Below are 20,568 nucleotides of genomic sequence, written 5' to 3'. Positions count from 1 at the left end.
AATGTTAAGACTAAGGCCTTGTTCACATTATAAATCGCCAGCGCTAACGCAAGCAATGAGCAATTTATATAGAGCTTTTCAAAGCACTTTTCCCTGCGCTTTGTGCTCAGAAAAGCGCTTTTGTAAGCGCTTCTGCTGATTGATTAAGATTTTCACGGAAGGAAGTGATCTCTTTGACCCGGAAATGAATAAATACAATGTATTCATTCTTAAAAGCACACGGGAAATCAAGCACTTTTAGGGCGATCGCCAGCCCCCCAAAAAAGAAAAAAAAACGCAAACGCTGATAGTTTGAACAGGCCCTAATAGACTGTTCTACTCCCTATAATCCATACATGTCAAATTCCAGCCTGCGGGCCAAATCTGGCCCTCGAAGCCATTAAATTTGGCCCTCAAGGGGTTTCCCCACTTTACATTATGTTGGGCCCACTCTAGACCACCAGGGAAGCTACATTGGAGGTGAAGCTCTAGATCTCCAGGGCAGCCATATGGGGAGGTAGGAGGAAAGCCTTAAACACTAGGGGATGGCCTCTAGGCACCAGGGAACTGTATAGGGGGAAGGAGGACCACTAGACACAAGGGAACAGTATAGGAGTTGGACGGGGGAATTAGACAACTGGGAACTTTATAATATAGACCTTGAGGTTGGACCGTGACTTGGTCCTAGTGTACAATTTCGGCCCACTTTGTATTTAGGTTTGACAACCCTGCTCTAATCTAACATGTTCTAATCTAACATGAAAACCGAAACAGATGCCGGGGATTCCTTTTTACTATGTGATGCTATCAGTGGGAGAACAGCATGTAACAAAACAGAGACCTACTCTATTACCGCACAGGTCTTTTTCAGTAAATTACCGTACTTCCACCGCACCTGTGAAAATCTTTATGAATGGCAAAAAAAAAATTGAAAAAATACCAAATGCGGTATTTTACCGACCTGATTCTTTTTATCGCACAGTCCTTTATGAATCGAGGCCAAAGTGTCATACTCAGCCAATTCTTCCAAAACACCCGCAAAAGGGCCCCTATTTCATATACAGGTAGTCCCCGACTTACAAACGCCCGACTTAAGAACGATCTGCCGATACAAACGGCATGGATTCTGTGTTGCCATGGGAAAAAGTAATAAAAAATTTGTTTTCCAAATTGAACGTGCAGTTTTTGAGAAAATCGATTTTAAACCAGTCGAAGAAAAAATGTTTTTTTTTTAAACTTGTATAAGCAGGTACAGAGGGAGACACTAGAGACACAGAGGAGGCACAGGGGACAGAGATGGCACAATGTTCCCACTTAAGGACAGATTCAGGTTAAGAACGAACTTACAGTTTCTATCTCGTTCGTTAACCGGGGGACTACCTGTATTAATTTCACCTTTTACGTTGTATTGCTGAAATAAATGGACTTTTGCACGATATTCTCATTTTCGAGTTTCACCTGTATGTATATCCGCTTTTTGAAACTTGACTAAAAACTTACAAAAAATAAATAAAAAAAAAAAAACATGATGCATACAAGTTGCTCACACCACCCCTGGCACTCAGCTCCAGCCAATAATATATAGCTTCTGCTGATCACCAGAGGAAAGCTGGAATGTGACAATACTACAGATGGTCAATGAGATGAAGACGTCTTGCATGTAAATATAATAGAAATTGTATTGCTGCTTGCACTTGGACCAATCCAAAATGGCAGGAAGTGATTTTGATTGGATGAATTCCAAGCTGCATACATTTTGCATTTAATAGGCATGCAAGTTGGAATAATAACAGCCAGAGCCCCTGGGAACGCAGCAGGGATGAGACTTGTATTTACCGATCTGCTTCAGCTCCTCAATCTGCAGAATGACATGAATGGCAGATTCAATGTTGTAGGATTCAGCTTCCAGGCTCTGTACGATCAGCTTGGCATCCTGGTAACAGGAAGTGGAAAATCGGTGTTACCGCAAACATACTACAGTGATCTACAACAGCACTACTATGCATGGTGGCGTATTATGGGCAGCGCGGTAGTGTAACGGTTAGCACTCTCGCCTTGCAGCGCTGGGTCCCCGGTTCGCATCCAAGCCAGGGCACTATCTGCAGAGTTTGTATGTTCTCCCTGTGTCTGTGTGGGTTTCCTCTGGGCACCCCGGTTTCCTCCCACATGCCAAAAAACACACAGATACGTTAATCAGCTTCCCCCTAAATAGGCCCTAGACTACGATACATACATTGCACAATACATACAAGTTACATAGACATATGACTATGGTAGGGGTTCGATTGTGAGCCCCTCTGAGGGACAGTTAAAGTGAACCGAGCACCTTTTTTTATCACTCAGGACAATCTGTTTCATTATTAAAATAAACTTTCATTTTACCTTGTATTTTACATTCAAAGTAGTTTTAGTAGCCAGTTTCAGCGGGCCTGCCCGACCGTCCCCAACCGCAGAGCTTTTAGGAACCTAATTGTTTTATTGAGATAATTACCAAGAGGTAAACAATGCCTTTTCATCAACAAAGGGGGTGAGTAATTAGGACTGTTTCTTCAAAGACATTGTGTGTGTCAATGTGTCAAGATAGCATCTCTGACTTCTGTAAATAAGGAATGTGAGAAGGGGAGGGGGGGGAACATGGCAGCTTCTATGCCAGGAGAAATTCCAGTGAAAGAGAATGTGCTCAGTTCCCTTTAAAGTGGACCTGAACTCAGAATTTCCTCTCTGCTCTAAAAGATACACAACAGCATAACCTATAGGGTAGGAACACACTAGGCAGGATTGCATATGCATTTTTCATAGCACATAGTGGAAAACGAATATGCGATTCTGCCTAGTGTGTTCCTACCCATAAAGAAAAAAGATTTCTCTGTTACAGCTGATAAAAATCCAGCAATAAATATGCAGTGTATCCACTTCCTGCTTTCATGGAAGCAGACATATCGTTAACATCCAGTGCTTTCAAATTATCCTCTCTGCTGTGGCAGTCAGCTGATGCAGCTGTGGGATCAAATTATAACTTATGATTAGACACAGATAAGGGGGAATTAAAGCAGGCCATACACTGGCTCGATTCACGGCCGTTTCGACAGCAGATCCGATCCTGGGATCGGATCTGCTGCCAATCGCTTGCGCTAAACGCACCCGCCGATCCGATTCCCTCCCGAAATCGGATCGGACCGTCGATCGCGCCGTGCGGGAAATTACCCTCGATCGCCCGGCGGTAGGAGCGCGTCGCTTGCGGCGTACGATTCGGGCCCGATCCGAGCATGTATACATTACCTGAAGCTGGCTCCGGGGTCCTCTTCTCCTCGCTGCACCGCATTTCCGCATGTCCCAGTGTACGCTTATACTTCCTGTGTCACTCCGGTGACCAGGAAGTTGAAATAGAGGGCGCTCTATTTGAACTTCCTGGTCACGGAGTAACACAGGAAGCGCCGGGATGGAGCAAGAACAGCGGTGCGGTGCAGTGCGGAGAAGACGCCCGGGAGCCAGCCTCAGGTAATGTATACGGGGGGGGGGGGGGGGGGACAGGCGGCAGGAGCAGCTGAACAGATTGTGATCGGTTTCAGGCTGAAATCGATTCACAATCTGTTTGCAGTAAAGGCAGCCATACGATCCCTATCTGATCAGATTCGATCAGATAGGGATCTGTCAGCTGGTCGATCTAATGGCACATCGACCAGTGTATGGCCACCTTAAGGCTCATACACACATCAGACTATAGTTTTTGGAAAATGAAAGATCACAGACCAATCTTACCACCCTTCATGTAGTATGAGACCCATACTCTACACAGTCTTTTCTATGGAGCTGAACTCCACGTCAGAAAAAAATATTTGCAAGATGCTGCACACAAAGATGCTGTACAGACACAAAAGATCAGTATCTGCTAAAGATCTGTTCCTGCCAAAGATCCGTTCCTGCAAATTGCATTCATAGTCTATGAGATCTGCAGATCATCATACACACCTTGTTTAACCGACATTCATCTGCAGATCAGACAATCATCTGCAGATCTGAAAATCCATCCTGGTGGATCTGATCTGCAGATGAATGTCTGTTAAACAAGGTGTGTATGAGGATCTGCAGATATCATAGACTATCAATGCATTTTGCAGGAACGGATCTTTTGCAGATACTGATCTTTTGAATGTCTACAGCATCTGTGTGTGCAGCATCTTGCAAAGATTTCTGTCTGATGGGGAGTGCAGCTCCATAGAATAGACTGTGCAGGTATGGCTCTCATACTACATGGAAGGGGGTAAAATTGGTCTGTGATCTTTCATTTTCCAAAGACTATGGTCTGATGTGTGTATGAGCCTTTAGACTGGCTAAACTCTCTAAGTACATGCAGGGTGCATTTCTGTAGGTTTTCCTTCTGTCCAGGGCAAGAGTTCAGGTCTGCTTTAAGTGACAAGACAAAATACTTTGTACAGAGCTGCGGAAGACGTTGGCGCTATATAAATGCTAAATTATACTTATAATAGAAGTGGCGACATCATCTCATTGGTTACATTAATTTCAGCACTGTGCAAATACATTTGACTTTTAGCTTGGAGACAAATAACCCCGCCCACCCCTCACGAATCAACACTTGAGAAAAGCACGTTGTGTATTTCTATTACCGCACAGCCGGTGGCGTTTCGCACTTTCTGCACGGCGTCCCCCTGCCGATCCTCCGTTAGGTTGGACTTCTTGACTTTCCAGTTGGACTCGTCTTTGGAATGCATCTGTGTGAGGTTACACATGATAAATGGTGAGAAGCAACATCCAGCATGCAAATTCCCACCGACCTGGGGAAAGGAAGTCATCATAGTAGCCAATCAAAGCCTCTAACTCAGGGGTAGGGAACCTATGGCTCGGCAGCCAGATGTGGCTCTTTTGATGGCTGCATCTGGCTCACATACAAATCAGTGGGGGATGATTCACTAAGCTACACTGCTCAAGCAGCACAGCTTAGTGTGGCAGCGCAAGTAACATTTTCAAAGTAGGCACACTACTGCTGTAGCATGCACTACTAACTTACTCACGCTCCCCTCCCTCCCCCAACAGCCACTCCAATTGTCCTACCCTGGATCCTGTCAGGTCCAGTGACTTTGTAGGACGAGATCCCCGCACTTTGATTGGCCCAATAGGCTGTCTATCACTTCACAGGCAGCCTATTGGGCCTAAGTGCAGGGATCGCGTCCTACAAAGTGAATCAACCAGCAAGTCAGCTAGCTAATTGTACAAGCTGTTAGTCGGTATTTCTCCTGTCTGGCTCTCGGGGAAATTGCTGATGTTGCTGAAACCCAAGAGAAGCTGAAGACGTGTCTGACACTTCCGCTGCCCGGAGGATCATCTGTATACACATTACCATGGCAACAGGGACGTGAGTCCTACTGGGCCAGTTTGAAAAATATTGTATGGCTCTCACGGAAATACATTTTATAATATGTGGCGTTTATGGCTCTCTCAGCCTGAAAGGTTCCTGACCCCTGCTCTAACTGCTGGTTAATTAGCCAGCTGCATAAAAATGAGGAGAAGGAGGTGTTATCGGCACTGCAGGTGCTTTATTCCATATTCATACTTGGTAAAATCATGCATGGATAAACGACATGTCACAAAAAGTCACATACCATGTTCAAGTAGTGCGGTGGTGCGGTGGGTGCTGGGCACAAACTGCCTGACGGCCGTTTCGCGCTATGTATGCGCTTCAACGGGTAGCAGCCTCCGTTGAAGCGCATACATAGCGCGAAACGGCCGTCAGTGCCTGCAGTGCCGATAACACCTCCTTCTCATTTTTATGCACCAGTGATTCCTAACTACATCAGAGCACGCAGGGTGCACCATAAGACAAGAAGTGCAAGTATCCTGTCCGCACCACTCCAGCGTCAGCTGTCTTGAGCTGTAGTGCCAACTATGCATCTCTCCTTTTTTTGATACATTAATTAGCCAGCTGCCAGCTAAATGACCATCAGCTGTTGGTGTGATACGGATCAATTTAATTCCCTTCCCTGGTCAACAAAACTTTTTCTAGTGCCCAACATTAATAATAATTCAGAAGGCTTACCTGCACTTCCCCCAAAAAATAAGACATGGTCTTATATTCATTTTACCTCCAAAAGATTTTGTAGGGCTCATTTTCAGGGGAGGGCTTATATTTGAGGGGCAGAAAACCTGACACTATGTTAGTGTATGGAGAGGTGTGCAGTCTCTAACCGCTCCTCCCTTGTGGCTGCATCACACTCCGCTCACCTGTAAACAGCTCCAGTATCCTTAAATGGTCGGCGTCCTTTGACCCGGTTGCCACACATGCGCTGTATGCTGGGTCGTATACGTGACCGCGCTCCCCTCTCGTCATAATCAAAGTGCGCCAGGAACGCATCATGGCGCGCACATGGATTATGACGAGAGGGGAGCAAAGTCATGGAGCGACCCAGCATACAGTGCATGTGCTGGGACCGGGTCAAAGGGCGCAACTATGTTCGGATACTGGAGCGGCTTACAGGTGAGCGGAGGGGGACAGAGCCACAAGGGAGGTGCAGTAAGAGACTGCACACCTCCCCATACATTAACATAGTGTCCAATTTTCTATCGGTATACAGCTAGGGCTTATTTTTGGGGGAGGGTTTATTTTCAATGAAACACGGTACTAAATACACGATTATACTTTTAAGACCGAGTGAAAAAGAAACCCAAGACTCTGTAAAGTTAGAGGAGCAAACTCTCCAAACTTTCTAAATCTTATTGAGTCATTCCAGCCAAAGCCATTTTATTTCCACATGTAAGAATAGTAAGAAAGTGAAAACCTTTTATTACTCAAAGGGGATAGGGAATACAGGTGCTCACACATACAGATGGATGCCACACATAGCAAACAGCTGCCAGAAGTTCCAATCCTCACAAATGATGCAAGAAAAAAATCCAGCTATCCCTCAGCGCTTTGCTACGGTCAGGTCAAATTAAGCTTCACAAGCAGAATCGCTGACAACCTGTAGCCAACCAGGGCACATGGACACAAACTCGACCACAAAACCATGTGACCGGTTTCACCCTTTCAGTATTATCGGGGTAATCATTAGCCCTGATGACACTGGCAAGGCAAAACTGGTTCGGGAATGGAGAATGGGATAGACTGTGTAAAAAGCACTTTGTATGTGCATTGTGCATAACATGCTTTTGTGCACAAGGGTCCTGCGTGCAGGTACCCACGATGTGAGTGTTCACTACCTGAACCTCTGCCTGAACCTCTGGGAATATTTCTATTCACTTCCCATTACCGTCATCAATAGGAACACCCAGGATGTCCTGTTCCCGTCACAAGGACAGGAAGTGAAGGGGTGGGATCTGACCAGCAGGCCAAGAAATGGCACCACTTACCTACCATATATAAAACTGGCAAAGAAATTTTGCCTCGAGTTTCAATTTAAAAGTAAAGATATCTTCTGGTTACTCTGCATTACCTGGCATGCAAAGGTTGTCTAGGAATAATGTCCTTTCATCTGAATACCACTTTGATACGCATGCAAAGCGCCTCCACCCAGTTCCAAGTATGACCACTCAATGTTAACGGGTAACTTAAATTATATCCAAGTTGAATAAGCTTGTAGGAGTGTTGGGGGGGGGGGGGGGAGGGTGTAGCAGGCATGTACAGGGAGCAATCATGCCCCCACAACCCCTATTCACCTCTGCCCCCTCTGTTCTCTCCTAAAGGCCAGCAGAAGCTGCTTTTGGGTTGGTCGAGTCGGCAGCAGTGCACAAGCACTAGGCCAGGTGGCACGCATCGTTGATCACGCCCCCATGGCCAGTAGCGCTCTGCGCATGCACACTACAAGTCGACTCATAGTGCACAAGTGCAGAGCGCTCTCAGCCATGGGAGTGGGATCAATGACGAGGGCCGTCAGGCGTAGAGCTCATGCACTGCTGCTAGCCCAGAAGCAGCTTCTGCAAGGATGGATAGACAGATGATAGGTAGTAGATTTTAAAATAGAGATACTGTATATTTTTTCTTTTTAAGAACAAACGCAACCCTACGACAGCCAAACCACTTCCCTGGCGAATAATACAATTATTATTTTTCAGTTACTTAAATTTTAAAGGATACCCGAGGTGACATGTGACATGATGAGATAGACATGTGTATGTACAGTACCTAGCACACAAATAACTATGCTGTGTTCCTTTTACTTTTTTTTTTTTTCTTTCTGTGCCTGAAGAGGTAAACATCAGGTATGCAAGTGACAGTTCCTGTCTGAGTGAGGACTGGGTCAGACTACAGTGTGACCCTCACTGATAAGAAATTACAACTATGAAACACTTTCCTAGTAGAAAATGGTTTCTGAGAGCAGGAAAGAGATAAAAAGTGTCAATAGTTGATAGATTTTAGCTCTGGCATACTTTAATGAATGTGTCATTGAGCCAAAACAATAAAAACAGTATAAACTTAAAAAAAGTATACAATAAAACTGTGGAATATCTTAAAGTCATTTTCAGGAGAAGGAGGATCGATACAGTTGTTTATTTCATACGTATATTTTCACCTCGGGTATTCTTTAATGCATTACTGCCCCCCTCAAGACATCAGAGGACCCCACATTCCACAATTTACATATAAAGACCCGCCATTGAGTCACCCAGCGTGTTGAATGATCAGACGTCACCTCTGTCTGCAGATTGGCCGGCGTCTCCGCGTTGTCGTTGGTGTGGCGGACGCTGTCATAGTGCTCCCCATAGCGGTAAGCAATGTGCAGTTCTCGCACGTTGGCCTTGTCAGAGCCGCGGATCTAGAAGGGGCGAGAATGAGGGTGGTGAGCGCTCCGATTGCTTCCAGTCCGCACCAGTGTTTGACTTGGCAGAACATTCAGAAGGAGAACAGCAAACAGACCACGGCTGCCAAATGTAGACAAGGCAATTAACGAGGGAAGATCTGACAGGTCTTAGGCTAAATTATCCGGGTAATTCCTTAAATGTCTTGTCGACTCTTCTTCCTCGTTCATCCTGTTCTACAACAGCCGCAACTTAAGCAAATATCACATGCGTTTAAATAACATACCTATAAACTTAATACTGTTATCCCTGTGCCACCCGGAGTTCTCCTTAACACCCAACTTAACCCACATTCTCAAAACAAATAGCATTTATTTTCATACATTTTAAGTATTAGATTTAAAACTGAACTTTTCAGATTAAATCCATTGTGTGGCTCTGCTTGACTGCAGCTGTGCACCTAACCTTACAGGCTTAAAAGGAAAAAGTAAATTAAAAAAAATCCACTTACCTGGGGCTTCCTCCAGCCCCTGGCAGCCGTCCTGTGCCCTCGCCGCAGCTCCGGTGGCTCCCTGTCTCCTGCGCTGGCAAAGATGACCTCGCCAGGTCAGGTTCCGGGTCGGCCTCTTCTGCGCTCCACGGTGCGGGTCACGTGGTCCGGCCGACGTCATCAGGACGGTGCTGCGCAGTAGTTCTGTGCCTGCGCAGTACCGTCCTGATGACGTCGGCCAGACCACGTGACCCGCGTGGTGGAGCATAGGAGATTTATAAAATCACATCGCTTAAGTGGGATCACACCCATAGCATTACATTAGCAAGAGCTTTTCACATCACAAAGCGCTCTGAAGACACTGCTAGTGGGTTCGAGGCCTAAAGCTTTAAAGGGAGTCTGAAGGGAAAATAAATCTCGCTTCAGAGCTCATAGTTAGCAGGGGCATGTGTGCCCCTGCTAAACCGCCGCTATAGCGCCGCTAAACGGGGGTCCTTTCACCCCCAAACCCCCCACTGCGACACTTGGTCGCAGACTTGGTCGCTCCTGGAGGCAGGGCTAACGGCTGCAGCCCTGCCTCTAGTCGCATCTATCAGCCGCGCATCGCCGCCTCTCCCCCGCCCCCTCAGTGAAGGAAGACTGAGAGGGGCAGGGGAGAGGCGGAGATACGCGCTGACAGACGCGCGTGGGGCAGGGCTGCGGCGGTTAGCCCTGCCCAACCAGGAAGCGCTCCCCCGCTGCACCGAGGGGATTTGTGAGGTGAGGGACCCCCGTTCAGTGGCACGATAGCGGCGGTTTAGCAGGGGCACACATGCCCCTGCTAACTATGAGCTCTGAAGCGAGATTTATTCTCGCTTCAGACTCTCTTTAAAGGGAATTTGAAGGGAAAGTAAAAAAAAAAACAGATACTCCCCTATGGAGAGGGACAGCTCTGGGTTCTAGAGAGCCTTCCCGTTCTCCTCTTGGTCTCCATGTTCCCCCCCAGGCTCCCCCCATAGTAGTCCACGACCGTTCGGTCGTAGACTGTCCTGACATTTTTTTTATCATAACAACCAACGATTTATACAGGAAAATCATGATAATTAACAACTTTGCCCAAACTTTCGCATCCCACTGTATAGGTAAGTAGGTATCTAGGTATAGTTGCCCCCAGTATAGGTAGCTAATACAGTTGCCCCTGTATAAGGAGTATAATGCCCCAGTATAGTTAGTTAGGTAGTATAGTTTCCCCAGTAAAGCTAGTATAGTTAGTCCAGTATAGCTAGTAGTTACCCCAGTGTAGTTAGTATAGGTGCCCCGAGTACCCCCTCCCCCGCGGCCGTCTCTCCTGTTACCTTATGAGCTGACGGCCGCTTCCTCTGTTATATTCCCTGGTGGCCCCTCTCCTCTTTGCAGCATCTTCTATATCTGCAGCGCATCCCGTGGCTGCTGTAAGGGAAGAAAGCAGGACAGCGGCTTCCAGTAGCTGCGATATACATTGCTGTTACTATGGGAACCGCTGTCCTGCTTCCTTCCCTTCCTTACAGCGGCCGTGGGATGCACTGCTGTTATAGAAGGTGCTGCAAAGAGGGGAGGGGCCACCAGGGAATATCTGTTTTTTTTTTATTTACACTTCAGACTTGCTTTACTAACCATAATAAAATGCAGAAATCAATAGTAATAATAATACTGCTATAATATGCAAGCACACACGACCAGCCACAGATGGCCACTAGTGTTGTGAATATAGTTTGGTGTGAGAGGTTCTTACATGCCACAGGGGGTTATTGAGCTGGTGAATCACGATGTTCACTTGGTTATTCCGGGCAAAAGCCACGATGGCGTCGTTACCGGCGAACGTTCCGGCCTGGGACAAATTTCCAACTGGAAGAGAGAAGACGGCATGATGAACAAAATCAGAGACAGCCTGTGAAAAGCTAAGTGTTACGGCTTGCATTCAAATTTAACACAAAATTGTATTCAGCATGGGATTCGGCCAATCAAAAATCAGCAGGAAGGGCATCTGATTGGCCCAACTGCATACAATTTGCATGCGAGTTATAATAGTTAGCCTCTCATTGGCCTCCACTGCTCACAAAGCTACAAAGAGATAGGATCAGTAGCTGGGGTCTCACCATGCTTGTCGAAGGGCACATCGTCTTCTACGAAGGGCTCAAAGTCGCAGCGGTGCTTGATCATGTAGTCCACAGTGTCCTGGCGATGTTTCAGGTGATTGCGGGAGTGGCCCTCCAGCTGGTCACCCAGGGCTCGGAACAAGCAGTTGCTACAGAGAAAGAGATTAAAAAGGGACCTGAGCTGTGAGACCTATGGAAGCTGCCATATGTATTTCCTGTTAAAAGGGAAGGTCCAGGAAGATTAAAAATCTACCTACCTGGGGCTTCTTCCAGCCCCTGGCAGCCGACCTGTGCCCTTGCCGCAGCTCCCGGTCTCCTCCGGTGCAGATGCCGATCTCACCAGGTCGGCATTTACTTGCGCTTCAGCGAGCAGCTCACAGAGTCGAACTGATGTCATCCGGACTGTACTGCAACTGCGCAGAACTACTGCTCCTGAGCAGTACAGTCCAGATGACATCAACGTGACTTCATGAGCCACCCACTGAAGAGCAGGAGACATTTGGTACCGGAGGGGACCCCGGGCCACCGGTGGGGAGCGGAGCTGTCGAGAGGGCACAGGAATGCTGCCAGGGGCTGGAAGAGGCCCCGGGTAAGTAGATTTCTGCTTTTTAATCTTCCTGGACCTTCCCTTTAAAAGAACACCTGAAAAGAGAGGGATATGGAGGCTGCCATATTTATTTCTTTTTAAGCAATACCAGTTGCCTGGCTGGCCTGATGATCCTCTGCCTCTAATACTTCCAGCCATAGCCCCTGAACAAGCATGCAGCAGATGAGGTGTGTCTGACATTATTGTCAGATCTGACAAGATTATCTGCATGCTTGTTTCTGGTGTTATTCAGACACTACATCAGCCAAATAGATCAGCAGCACTGCCAGGCAACTGGTATTGCTAAAAAGGTAATAAATATGGCAGCCTCCATATCCCTCTCACTTCAGTTGTTCTTTAAAGGATACCACAACTGACATGTGACATGTTGAGATAGACATGTGTATATACAGTGCCTAGCACACAAATACCTATGCTGTGTTCCTTTTTTTCTTTCTTTGCCTGAAAGAGTTAAATATCAGGTATGTAAGTGGCTGACTCAGTCATGACTCAGACAGGAAGTGACTACAGTGTGACCCTCACTGATACGAAATTCCAACTATAAAATACTTTCCTAGCAGAAAATGGCTTCTGAGAGCAAGAAAGAGATAAAAAGAGGAATTTCTTATCAGTGAGGGTCACACTGTAGTCACTTCCTGTCTGAGTCAGGACTGAGTCAGCCACTTACATACCTGATATTTAACTCTTTCAGAGAGAGAAAGAAAAAAAAGGAACACAGCATAGTTATTTGTGTGCTAGGCACTGTACATACACATGTCTATCTCATTATGTCACATTTCAGTTGTGGTATCCTTTAAAGTGGACTTCAACAGGACAGAAGGACAAAGAAAAATGGACCCTGTACATATTTAGAGAGTTTTGCCGTCTAATTCCCCCTCATCTGTGAATAATCACAAGTTGTAATTTCATCTCTTCCCTGTGTCACATGACTGTCCATGGCAGACAAACTCATTTGAAGGCACAGCATGTTAACAATATGTCTGATTCCATAAATCAGGAAGTAGAAAGTGCAGATTTATTGCAGGATTTCTATCAGCTGTAACAAAGAAATGTTTTTCTGTAAAGGTTATTATGCTGTTTCTTATCTTTAGAGCACAGAGAAAGTTCTGAGTTCAGTTATTATTACACCACTCCCCCAGGTGCCTCCCCTGCTAATCCTCCTCTCCCTGGGGCACCGCACAGAGTATTAGCACAGTGAAGCACTCTAAAGGCTCGTACACACGCCGTACTAAAGGCAACGACGGGTCCGGCGGATCGTTCAGAAACAGCCTTATCAGTCCGCCGACAGACTGTACACACGCTGTACTGTCTACTGAAAACACGCCCAGCAGGAGGTGACGACGGACCCGTCGTTGCCTTTAGTACAGCGTGTACGAGCCTTTAAGGTCCATACACATGTCGGATTTTTTAAACGATCCGTTGTTTGGACGTCCTGTCGGTCAGTCGTCCGGACGTCAAATCGGGCGTGTGTACAGTCCGTCGTTCAGCTGATAAGACTGGTCTTGATCGGATTGCTCAAGACCAGTCTTATCAGCTTAATGACGGACTGTACACATGACCGATTTGACGTCCGGAACACTGACCGACGGGACGTCCAAACGACGGGTCGTTTAAAAAAATCCAACATGTGTATGGACCTTTACACTCACCCCTCCAGCCGGCATGCCCCCTCCTCTGTGCTGCCATTATCTTCCGATGAGTGAGAGCGCTTTACTGCACTAATACTCTGCATGGGGCTCTGGGGAGAGCAGTATAGCAGAGGGGGGGGTCACCAGATCTAACACACACACACACACACACACACACACACACACACACACACACACACACACACACACACACACACACACACACACACACACACACACACACACACACACACACACACACACACACACACACACACACACACGAAAAAGTCCCGTCAATTGGTAATGTTGGTCAATTTCGGTTGGAAATAAATTTAAATTACGATTGAAGAGCACGCTGGGGCAACGATCTTCGGCAGATTCGACTGCAGAGATTGAGTCTGAAGAGAAATGTCTCGTAGTGTAAGGCACCTCAAGGTTTGTTAGGCTGTGGAGAGGACATAGTGGAAAGCCCTGGGGGAGATTGCAAGGATATGATAGGGTAAAAGGGGTGCATACGGGGGTCGGCGATCTTCAGCAGGCTGCCAGCGGCGAGGGCAGAAGAATGGAGCTGCAGCGAGGGACCCAAATGACCTCCCAGGGGCTGGAAGAAGCACCAACTAAGTAAAAGCAGTTTTTTACTGTCGCCTCGTGAGTCAACTGTAAAGGGCTGGTGAAGGTTTTTAGTTTGATAATAGGATTGAGCTAGACAGACATTCATGCTCGATTCACGATGGTTTAGTGGTTTGACTCCCAGCCAGGGTACTATCTGCATGGATTTTGTATGTTCTCCCCATGTCTGCATGGGTTTCCTCCAGGCACTCCTGTTTCCTCCCACATCCCCAAAACATACAGATAAGTTAATTGGCTTCCCCCTAAAAATTGGCTCTAGACTACAATACATACACTATACGATACATACACATAGGACATATGACTATGGCAGGGACTAGATTGTGAGCCCCTCTGAGGGATAGTTAAAATGGACCTGAACTCTTGCACAGGACAGAAGGAAAACATAGAGAACAGCACCCTGTATGTATTTAGAGAGTTTACCCGGTCTAATTCCCCCTCACCTGTGACTAATCACAAGTTTTAATGTGATCTCTTCCCTGTGCCACATGACTGCCAGGGCAGATAAGCTAATTTGAAAGCACGGGCTGTTAAGAATATGTCTGCTTCCATGAAAGCAGGAAGTAGAAACAGCACAGATTTATTGCAGGATTTGTATCAGCTGTAACAAAGGCCCAGTGCACACCGGGCGGATCCACCGGCCGCATCCGCCTGAAAATCCGCATGTCTCTTGTGTGTCTCTATGAGCTGGTGCTCACCGGCGGTTTGAGGTTTTTAGCAAGCCGCAAACGTGCCTCTTGCTGCACGTTTGCGGTTTGCTTGAAACCTCAAACCGGCGATGTGCACCAGCCCATAGAGATACATTAGCCATGCGGATGCGGCCGGCGGATCGCATCAAGATCCGCCCGGTGTGCACTGGGACTAAACTCTGTCATCCGCACCCAAAACCGCTAGCGTTTTGTGGATCTGCTAGCGGTTTGGTGTGCACTGGGCCAAAGAGTGGTTTTCCCTTAAGGAGTCATCAGGGAACATTTAATAAAATAAGTGCTACTTACCGGGGGCTTCCTCCAGCTCCAAGCTCCCAGCATGTCCCTTGCCGCACCTCTCCCCAGGACATGCTGGGAGCTTGGGGCTGGAGGAAGCCCCCAGTAAGTAGCACTTATTTTATTCAATGTTCCCGGATGACTCCTTTAAAGGATACGTCCAGGCTAAATAAAAATCCACTTATCTGGGGCTTCCTCCAGCCCCTGGCAGCCGTCCTGTGCCCTCGCCGCAGCTCCCGGTCTCCTCCGCTACAGAAGCCAAGCTCGCCAGGTCGGTTTATGGGCCGGCTTCTTCTGCGCTCCAATATGCGGCTCACGTGGTCGGGCTGACGTCATCAGGACTGTACTGCGCAGGCGCAGTAGTTTTTAAAGGTTAGTGCGCTGATGTCATCAGGACTGTACTGCGCAGGCGCAGTCGTTTTTAAAGGTTAGTGCACTGACATCATCAGGACTGTACTGCGCAGGCGCAGAAGTTTTTAAAGGTTAGTGCACTGACGTCATCAGGACTGTACTGCGCAGGCGCAGTAGTTTTTAAAGGTTAGTGCACTGACGTCATCAGGACTGTACTGCGCAGGCGCAGTCGTTTTTAAAGGTTAGTGCACTGACGTCATCAGGACTGTACTGCGCAGGCGCAGAAGTTTTTAAAGATTAGTACACTGACGTCATCAGGACTGTACTGCGCAGGCGCAGTAGTTTTTAAAGGTTAGTGCACTGACGTCATCAGGACTGTACTGTGCAGGCGCAGAAGTTTTTAAAGGTTAGTGCACTGACGTCATCAGGACTGTACTGCGCAGGCGCAGAAGTTTTTAAAGGTTAGTGCACTGACGTCATCAGGACTGTACTGCGCAGGCGCAGAAGTTTTTAAAGGTTAATACACTGACGTCATCAGGACTGTACTGCGCAGGCGCAGTAGTTTTTAAAGGTTAGTGCACTGACGTCATCAGGACTGTACTGCACAGGCGCAGAAGTTTTTAAAGGTTAGTGCACTGACGTCATCAGGACTGTACTGCGCAGGCGCAGTAGTTTTTAAAGGTTAGTGCACTGACGTCATCAGGACTGTACTGCGAGGGCGCAGTCGTTTTTAAAGGTTAGTGCACTGACATCATCAGGACTGTACTGCGCAGGCGCAGAAGTTTTTAAAGGTTAGTGCACTGACGTCATCAGGACTGTACTGCGCAGGCGCAGTAGTTTTTAAAGGTTAGTGCACGGACGTCATCAGGACTGTACTGCGCAGGTGCAGTAGTTTTTAAAGGTTAGTGCGCTGACGTCATCAGGACTGTACTGCGCAGTAGTTTTTAAAGGTTAGTGCACTGACGTCATCAGGACTGTACTGCGCAGGCGCAGTAGTTTGTAAAGGTTAGTGCGCTGATGTCATCAGGACTGTACTGCGCAGGCGCAGTCGTTTTTAAAGGTTAGTGCACTGACGTCATCAGGACTGTACTGCGCAGGCGCAGTAGTTTTTAAAGGTTAGTGCACTGACGTTATCAGGACTGTACTGCGCAGGTGCAGTAGTTTTTAAAGGTTAGTACGCTTACGTCATCAGGACTGTACTGCACAGGCGCAGTAGTTTTTAAAGGTTAGTGCACTGACGTCATCAGGACTGTACTGCGCAGGTGCAGTAGTTTTTAAAGGTTAGTATGCTGCAGCATATCTTTTACAGCAGAGAGGAAGTTCTGAGTGCAGATCTTTAAGTGACAAGACAAACTCTGTACAGCTCTGCGGAAGATGTCACAAATAACACAAATGAGGGGGTACCAAGATGAATTCCTGCCTGAGGCAGATGAATGAATAGTAAAGGCTGCAGGAATAGGGAGTACCAAGAGGGCACATGACAGAGCTGCGTGCAGCTATGGCAACACTCTCATGCAGCCAGTTAGGTGGTGTAGCAGTATGGCGGAGTGTAGCTTTATACTGACCCGTCTCCCGGAACCTCCCGCATCCGCAGCCCCAGCGCCTGCAGCTGCTTGCCGAAGCTGAGGAACTCCTCGTTGTCCACCTCCTCCCCGCTCCGGTTCCGCCTCTCCTTCGCCAGAGCCCGCCGTGCCGCCCGCTCATCCCGCTTCCTCTCTACGTCCGCCTTCTTCCCGGCGCGGGGCCGCACACTCTGCTTCCGGGACATGGTACTGGGCCCCACTGAGCCGGTGCGGTGTCTGATTACGCTGCCCAAAAGATTACGCTGCAGCGCATGTGCAGTATAAAAATCATGTAGTTACACAGATTCATGTGACTTCTTCCATGGTGGTTTAGCACATGCAAAGATGCAGTAGTTTTAAGCTGCCTGAGCTGCACAGGCTGGCTGCAGAATGCTTCCTGTCCTACTGTTACTGCTACAGAATGCTTCCTGTCCTACTGTTATTGCTGCAGAATGCTTCCTGTCCTACTGTTATTGCTGCAGAATGCTTCCTGTTGTACTGTTATTGGCTAGTTGCAGAGTGCTTCCTGATGTTCTGTTATTGGCAGGCTGCAGAGTGCTTCCTGTCCTACTGTTATTGGCTGGCTGCACAGTGCTTCCTGTGTCATGGAAAAGGTCTAGTGATGGGAAGTTCGGCTCTTTTTAATGAATCGATTCATTTGAATCAGTTCATTAAAACGAACCGGATCATGAACGAATCATTTGATTCATTTCACTGGGGAGGGTGTGACTAGCAGTAACTCGGTGCTAGTCACTCTTCTCCCCAGCTAATTGGCCCAGACATTAAGTATTCCTCCTCCTGTCTCCCTCTCCTTCTCCAGTGTGTGAGCAACACACAGGATGCATTATTATTCAGATAGCTGGGCCAATCAGCACTGGGCGCGAGTGAGTATTAGGAATAAGTAACTTGCTTTGCTAGTGACTCACTCTCTCCCCAGTGAGTAGTAGTAGTTGTATGAATCATTCATGCCTGGCTGGCATGATTTGGTTCTTCTTTACAGTGTGGCTGAGAGTGATAGCAAGAAAAATCCAATCACAAACGCCAGGGATTTTTCATTGATTCTGTTTTGCGATTTTTCATTTGCTTTGCATTATCCCTTTTAAAATCGCTCCAGAAAGCTATTGCAATCTACAAATCAAATCACTATAGTGCATCCCTCCCAACTTTCTGAGATAAGAAACCGGGACACTTAAGCCACGCCCCCGACCACGCCCCCCAACCACACCCCCTGACACCCCTAGTCAAATATATATATATATATATATATATATATATATATGGTGGGGAGAAGGGTGAGGGTGCCCAGCTAAAAAGAAGGATCGAGGCGCCAGCCGCGGCTGTGGTGTGCGGGATGCGGGCCAAGCTTGTCCCCCCTCCCTCCGAATGTGCCCCCCAGTGTCCCCCTGTATGGCGAGATACGAGCACAGCAGAGCGGCAGTCTTACCATTCCTCTTCGCATATGGGCATCTCGTCTTCTCCGCTTCCTGTGACGTCACAGGAAGTAGTTGGAAGACGAGATGCCAGTACGCGAGGAAGATGGTAAGACTGCCGCTCTGCTGCGCTGCGCCATACAGGGGGACACTGGGGGGCACATTCGGAGGGAGGGGGGACAAGCTTGGCCCGCATCCCGCACACCACAGCCGCAGCTGGCGCCTCGATCCTTCTTTTTTCCTCCGCTGGAGAGGAGCTGCTGCCTGCCGGGACACAAGGGGGGCTATCCCGGGACAGCGGGACCCCTCCCCCAACCCGTGACGGTCCCGGCGAAAACGGGACGGTTGGGGCCCCTGATAGTGAACAAATACTTCTCATGATTTTTATGATAAAGTAGCAACCCTAGCGATTTAAAAATCACTTGCGATTTTGCAATTCAGCTGTGCAGTGGAAAAAAGCCCTTAGGGCCTTTTTCCACTAGCCTGCGATTTGCGATTTGCTTCTGATCGCAAATCGCAAGGTACATTAAACTAATGGAAACTGCAGCAGCAATTTCCATTAGTGCGATCCAATTGCGATGCGATTTTGGTCAAAGCGCAATCGTCGTCCTGCCGCGTTTTGTATGCGATTGAGCTGTACTATAATGAGTATAGTAGCTCAATCGCATGGTGGAAATTGAAACGCGATTGCGATCGCGATCGTAATCGCGATCGCAATTCATAGTGGAAAAGAGCCCTTAGGCCCCTTTTCCAGTAGCAATCGCAATCACAAACGCCAGCGATTGCGATTTTTCATTAATTCTGTTATGCGATTGCGATTTGCATTATCATTGTAAAAATCGCTCCAGAAAGCGATTGCGATTTGCGATTTCCACATCGAATCACTGTAGTGAAAAATACTTCCCGTGATTTCTATGATAAAGTAACAACCCTAGCGATGCAAAAATCACTAGTGGTTTTGCGATTCAGCAATCGCTCTAGTGGCCCTTCGGGCTTTATTTCCACTGCACAGCTGAATCACAAATCGCTAGTGATTTTTTAATCACTAGGGTTGTTATCATAGAAATCATGAGAAGTATTTTCCACTATAGTCATTTGATTTGTAGATTGTAATCGCTTTCTGGAGCGATTTTAAAAGGGATAATGCAACGCAATTGAAAAATCGCAATCGCATAACAAAAATAATAAAAAATTGAAAATGCTGGTGTTTGTGATTGCGATTGCTAGTGGAAAAGGGCCCTAAGGACAGGACTTTCCCTGCACTGTCTATTCCTTCCTTCAAGCCTGGCTGCTACTAGTAGCTAGGTCAACATTGAATCACTGCTGGCTGCTTAGATCAGGCACACTGTTTTTTCCCAACATGAAAAAATGTCATTTTTAAAACTAAAATCATACATAGGCAAGGCTATTTACTGATATATTTTACATGTGTCCCGGAGTTCTGTTTAAAGGCGTGTACACACGCCATACTTCTGCAAATGACGGGTCCGCCAGACCCAGCTACTGTCGGCCGAACGTCCGCCCTGCGGGAAGGTCTGGTGGACCCGTCGTTTGCAGAAGTATGGCGTGTGACTGTGTACACACCTTAAGACTTGATATGGACACTCAGTGCAGGATGGTAAGATAACCTTCCCCCACCTAGGAGAGACATCCCTTGACCCCTCCAGTGAGAGATAACATTTTATTGCCTGCCCATAACTACACAAACTGATGAGTTCTGGTTGACACTGAGCTTGCTCGCCGAGCGGATCTGTCAAAACCAGCCTTATCAGCCTGCTGACAGACTGTACACACTGGCAAACTGTCGGCAGAACGGCCGCCCCGCAATCCGGCGTGTACACTCTGAGCAGACACAAAACATTTATATCGCGCTTTTCTCCTGGCGGACTCAAAGCGCCAGAGCTGCAGCCATTAGAACGCGCTCTATGGGCAGTAGCTGCCGTAGGGAGTCTTGCCCAAGGTCTCCTACTGAATAGGTGCTGGCTTACTGAACAGGCAGAGCCAAGATTCAAACCCAGGTCACCTGTGTCAGAGGCAGAGCCC

The 20,568-nt window shown here is 47.5% G+C and overlaps 1 protein-coding gene across 1 annotated transcript in view; it reads right to left on the bottom strand.

Annotated features, from left to right (window-relative positions):
- OTUD3 (OTU deubiquitinase 3) overlaps positions 1 to 17,753 on the bottom strand; it is a 30,590-nt gene extending 12,837 nt beyond the window's left edge. Inside the window, exons 1-6 of the mRNA XM_068241751.1 lie at positions 17,099 to 17,753; positions 11,332 to 11,480; positions 10,968 to 11,080; positions 8,622 to 8,744; positions 4,605 to 4,709; positions 1,816 to 1,912 (exon numbers count right to left, since the gene is read on the bottom strand). Of these exons, the coding sequence (XP_068097852.1) occupies positions 1,816 to 1,912; positions 4,605 to 4,709; positions 8,622 to 8,744; positions 10,968 to 11,080; positions 11,332 to 11,480; positions 17,099 to 17,301 (790 nt within the window). The 5' untranslated portion in view covers positions 17,302 to 17,753. The remainder of the gene's footprint in view (positions 1 to 1,815; positions 1,913 to 4,604; positions 4,710 to 8,621; positions 8,745 to 10,967; positions 11,081 to 11,331; positions 11,481 to 17,098) is intronic.
- Between the last annotated feature and the right edge of the window lie 2,815 nt (positions 17,754 to 20,568).

The sequence above is a fragment of the Hyperolius riggenbachi genome, chromosome 6, assembly GCF_040937935.1.
Source record: "Hyperolius riggenbachi isolate aHypRig1 chromosome 6, aHypRig1.pri, whole genome shotgun sequence".
Classification (NCBI taxonomy): Eukaryota; Metazoa; Chordata; class Amphibia; order Anura; family Hyperoliidae; genus Hyperolius; species Hyperolius riggenbachi.
The sequence above is the reverse complement of the archived record's forward strand: the minus strand, read 5'-3'. Positions and strand labels throughout refer to the sequence as shown.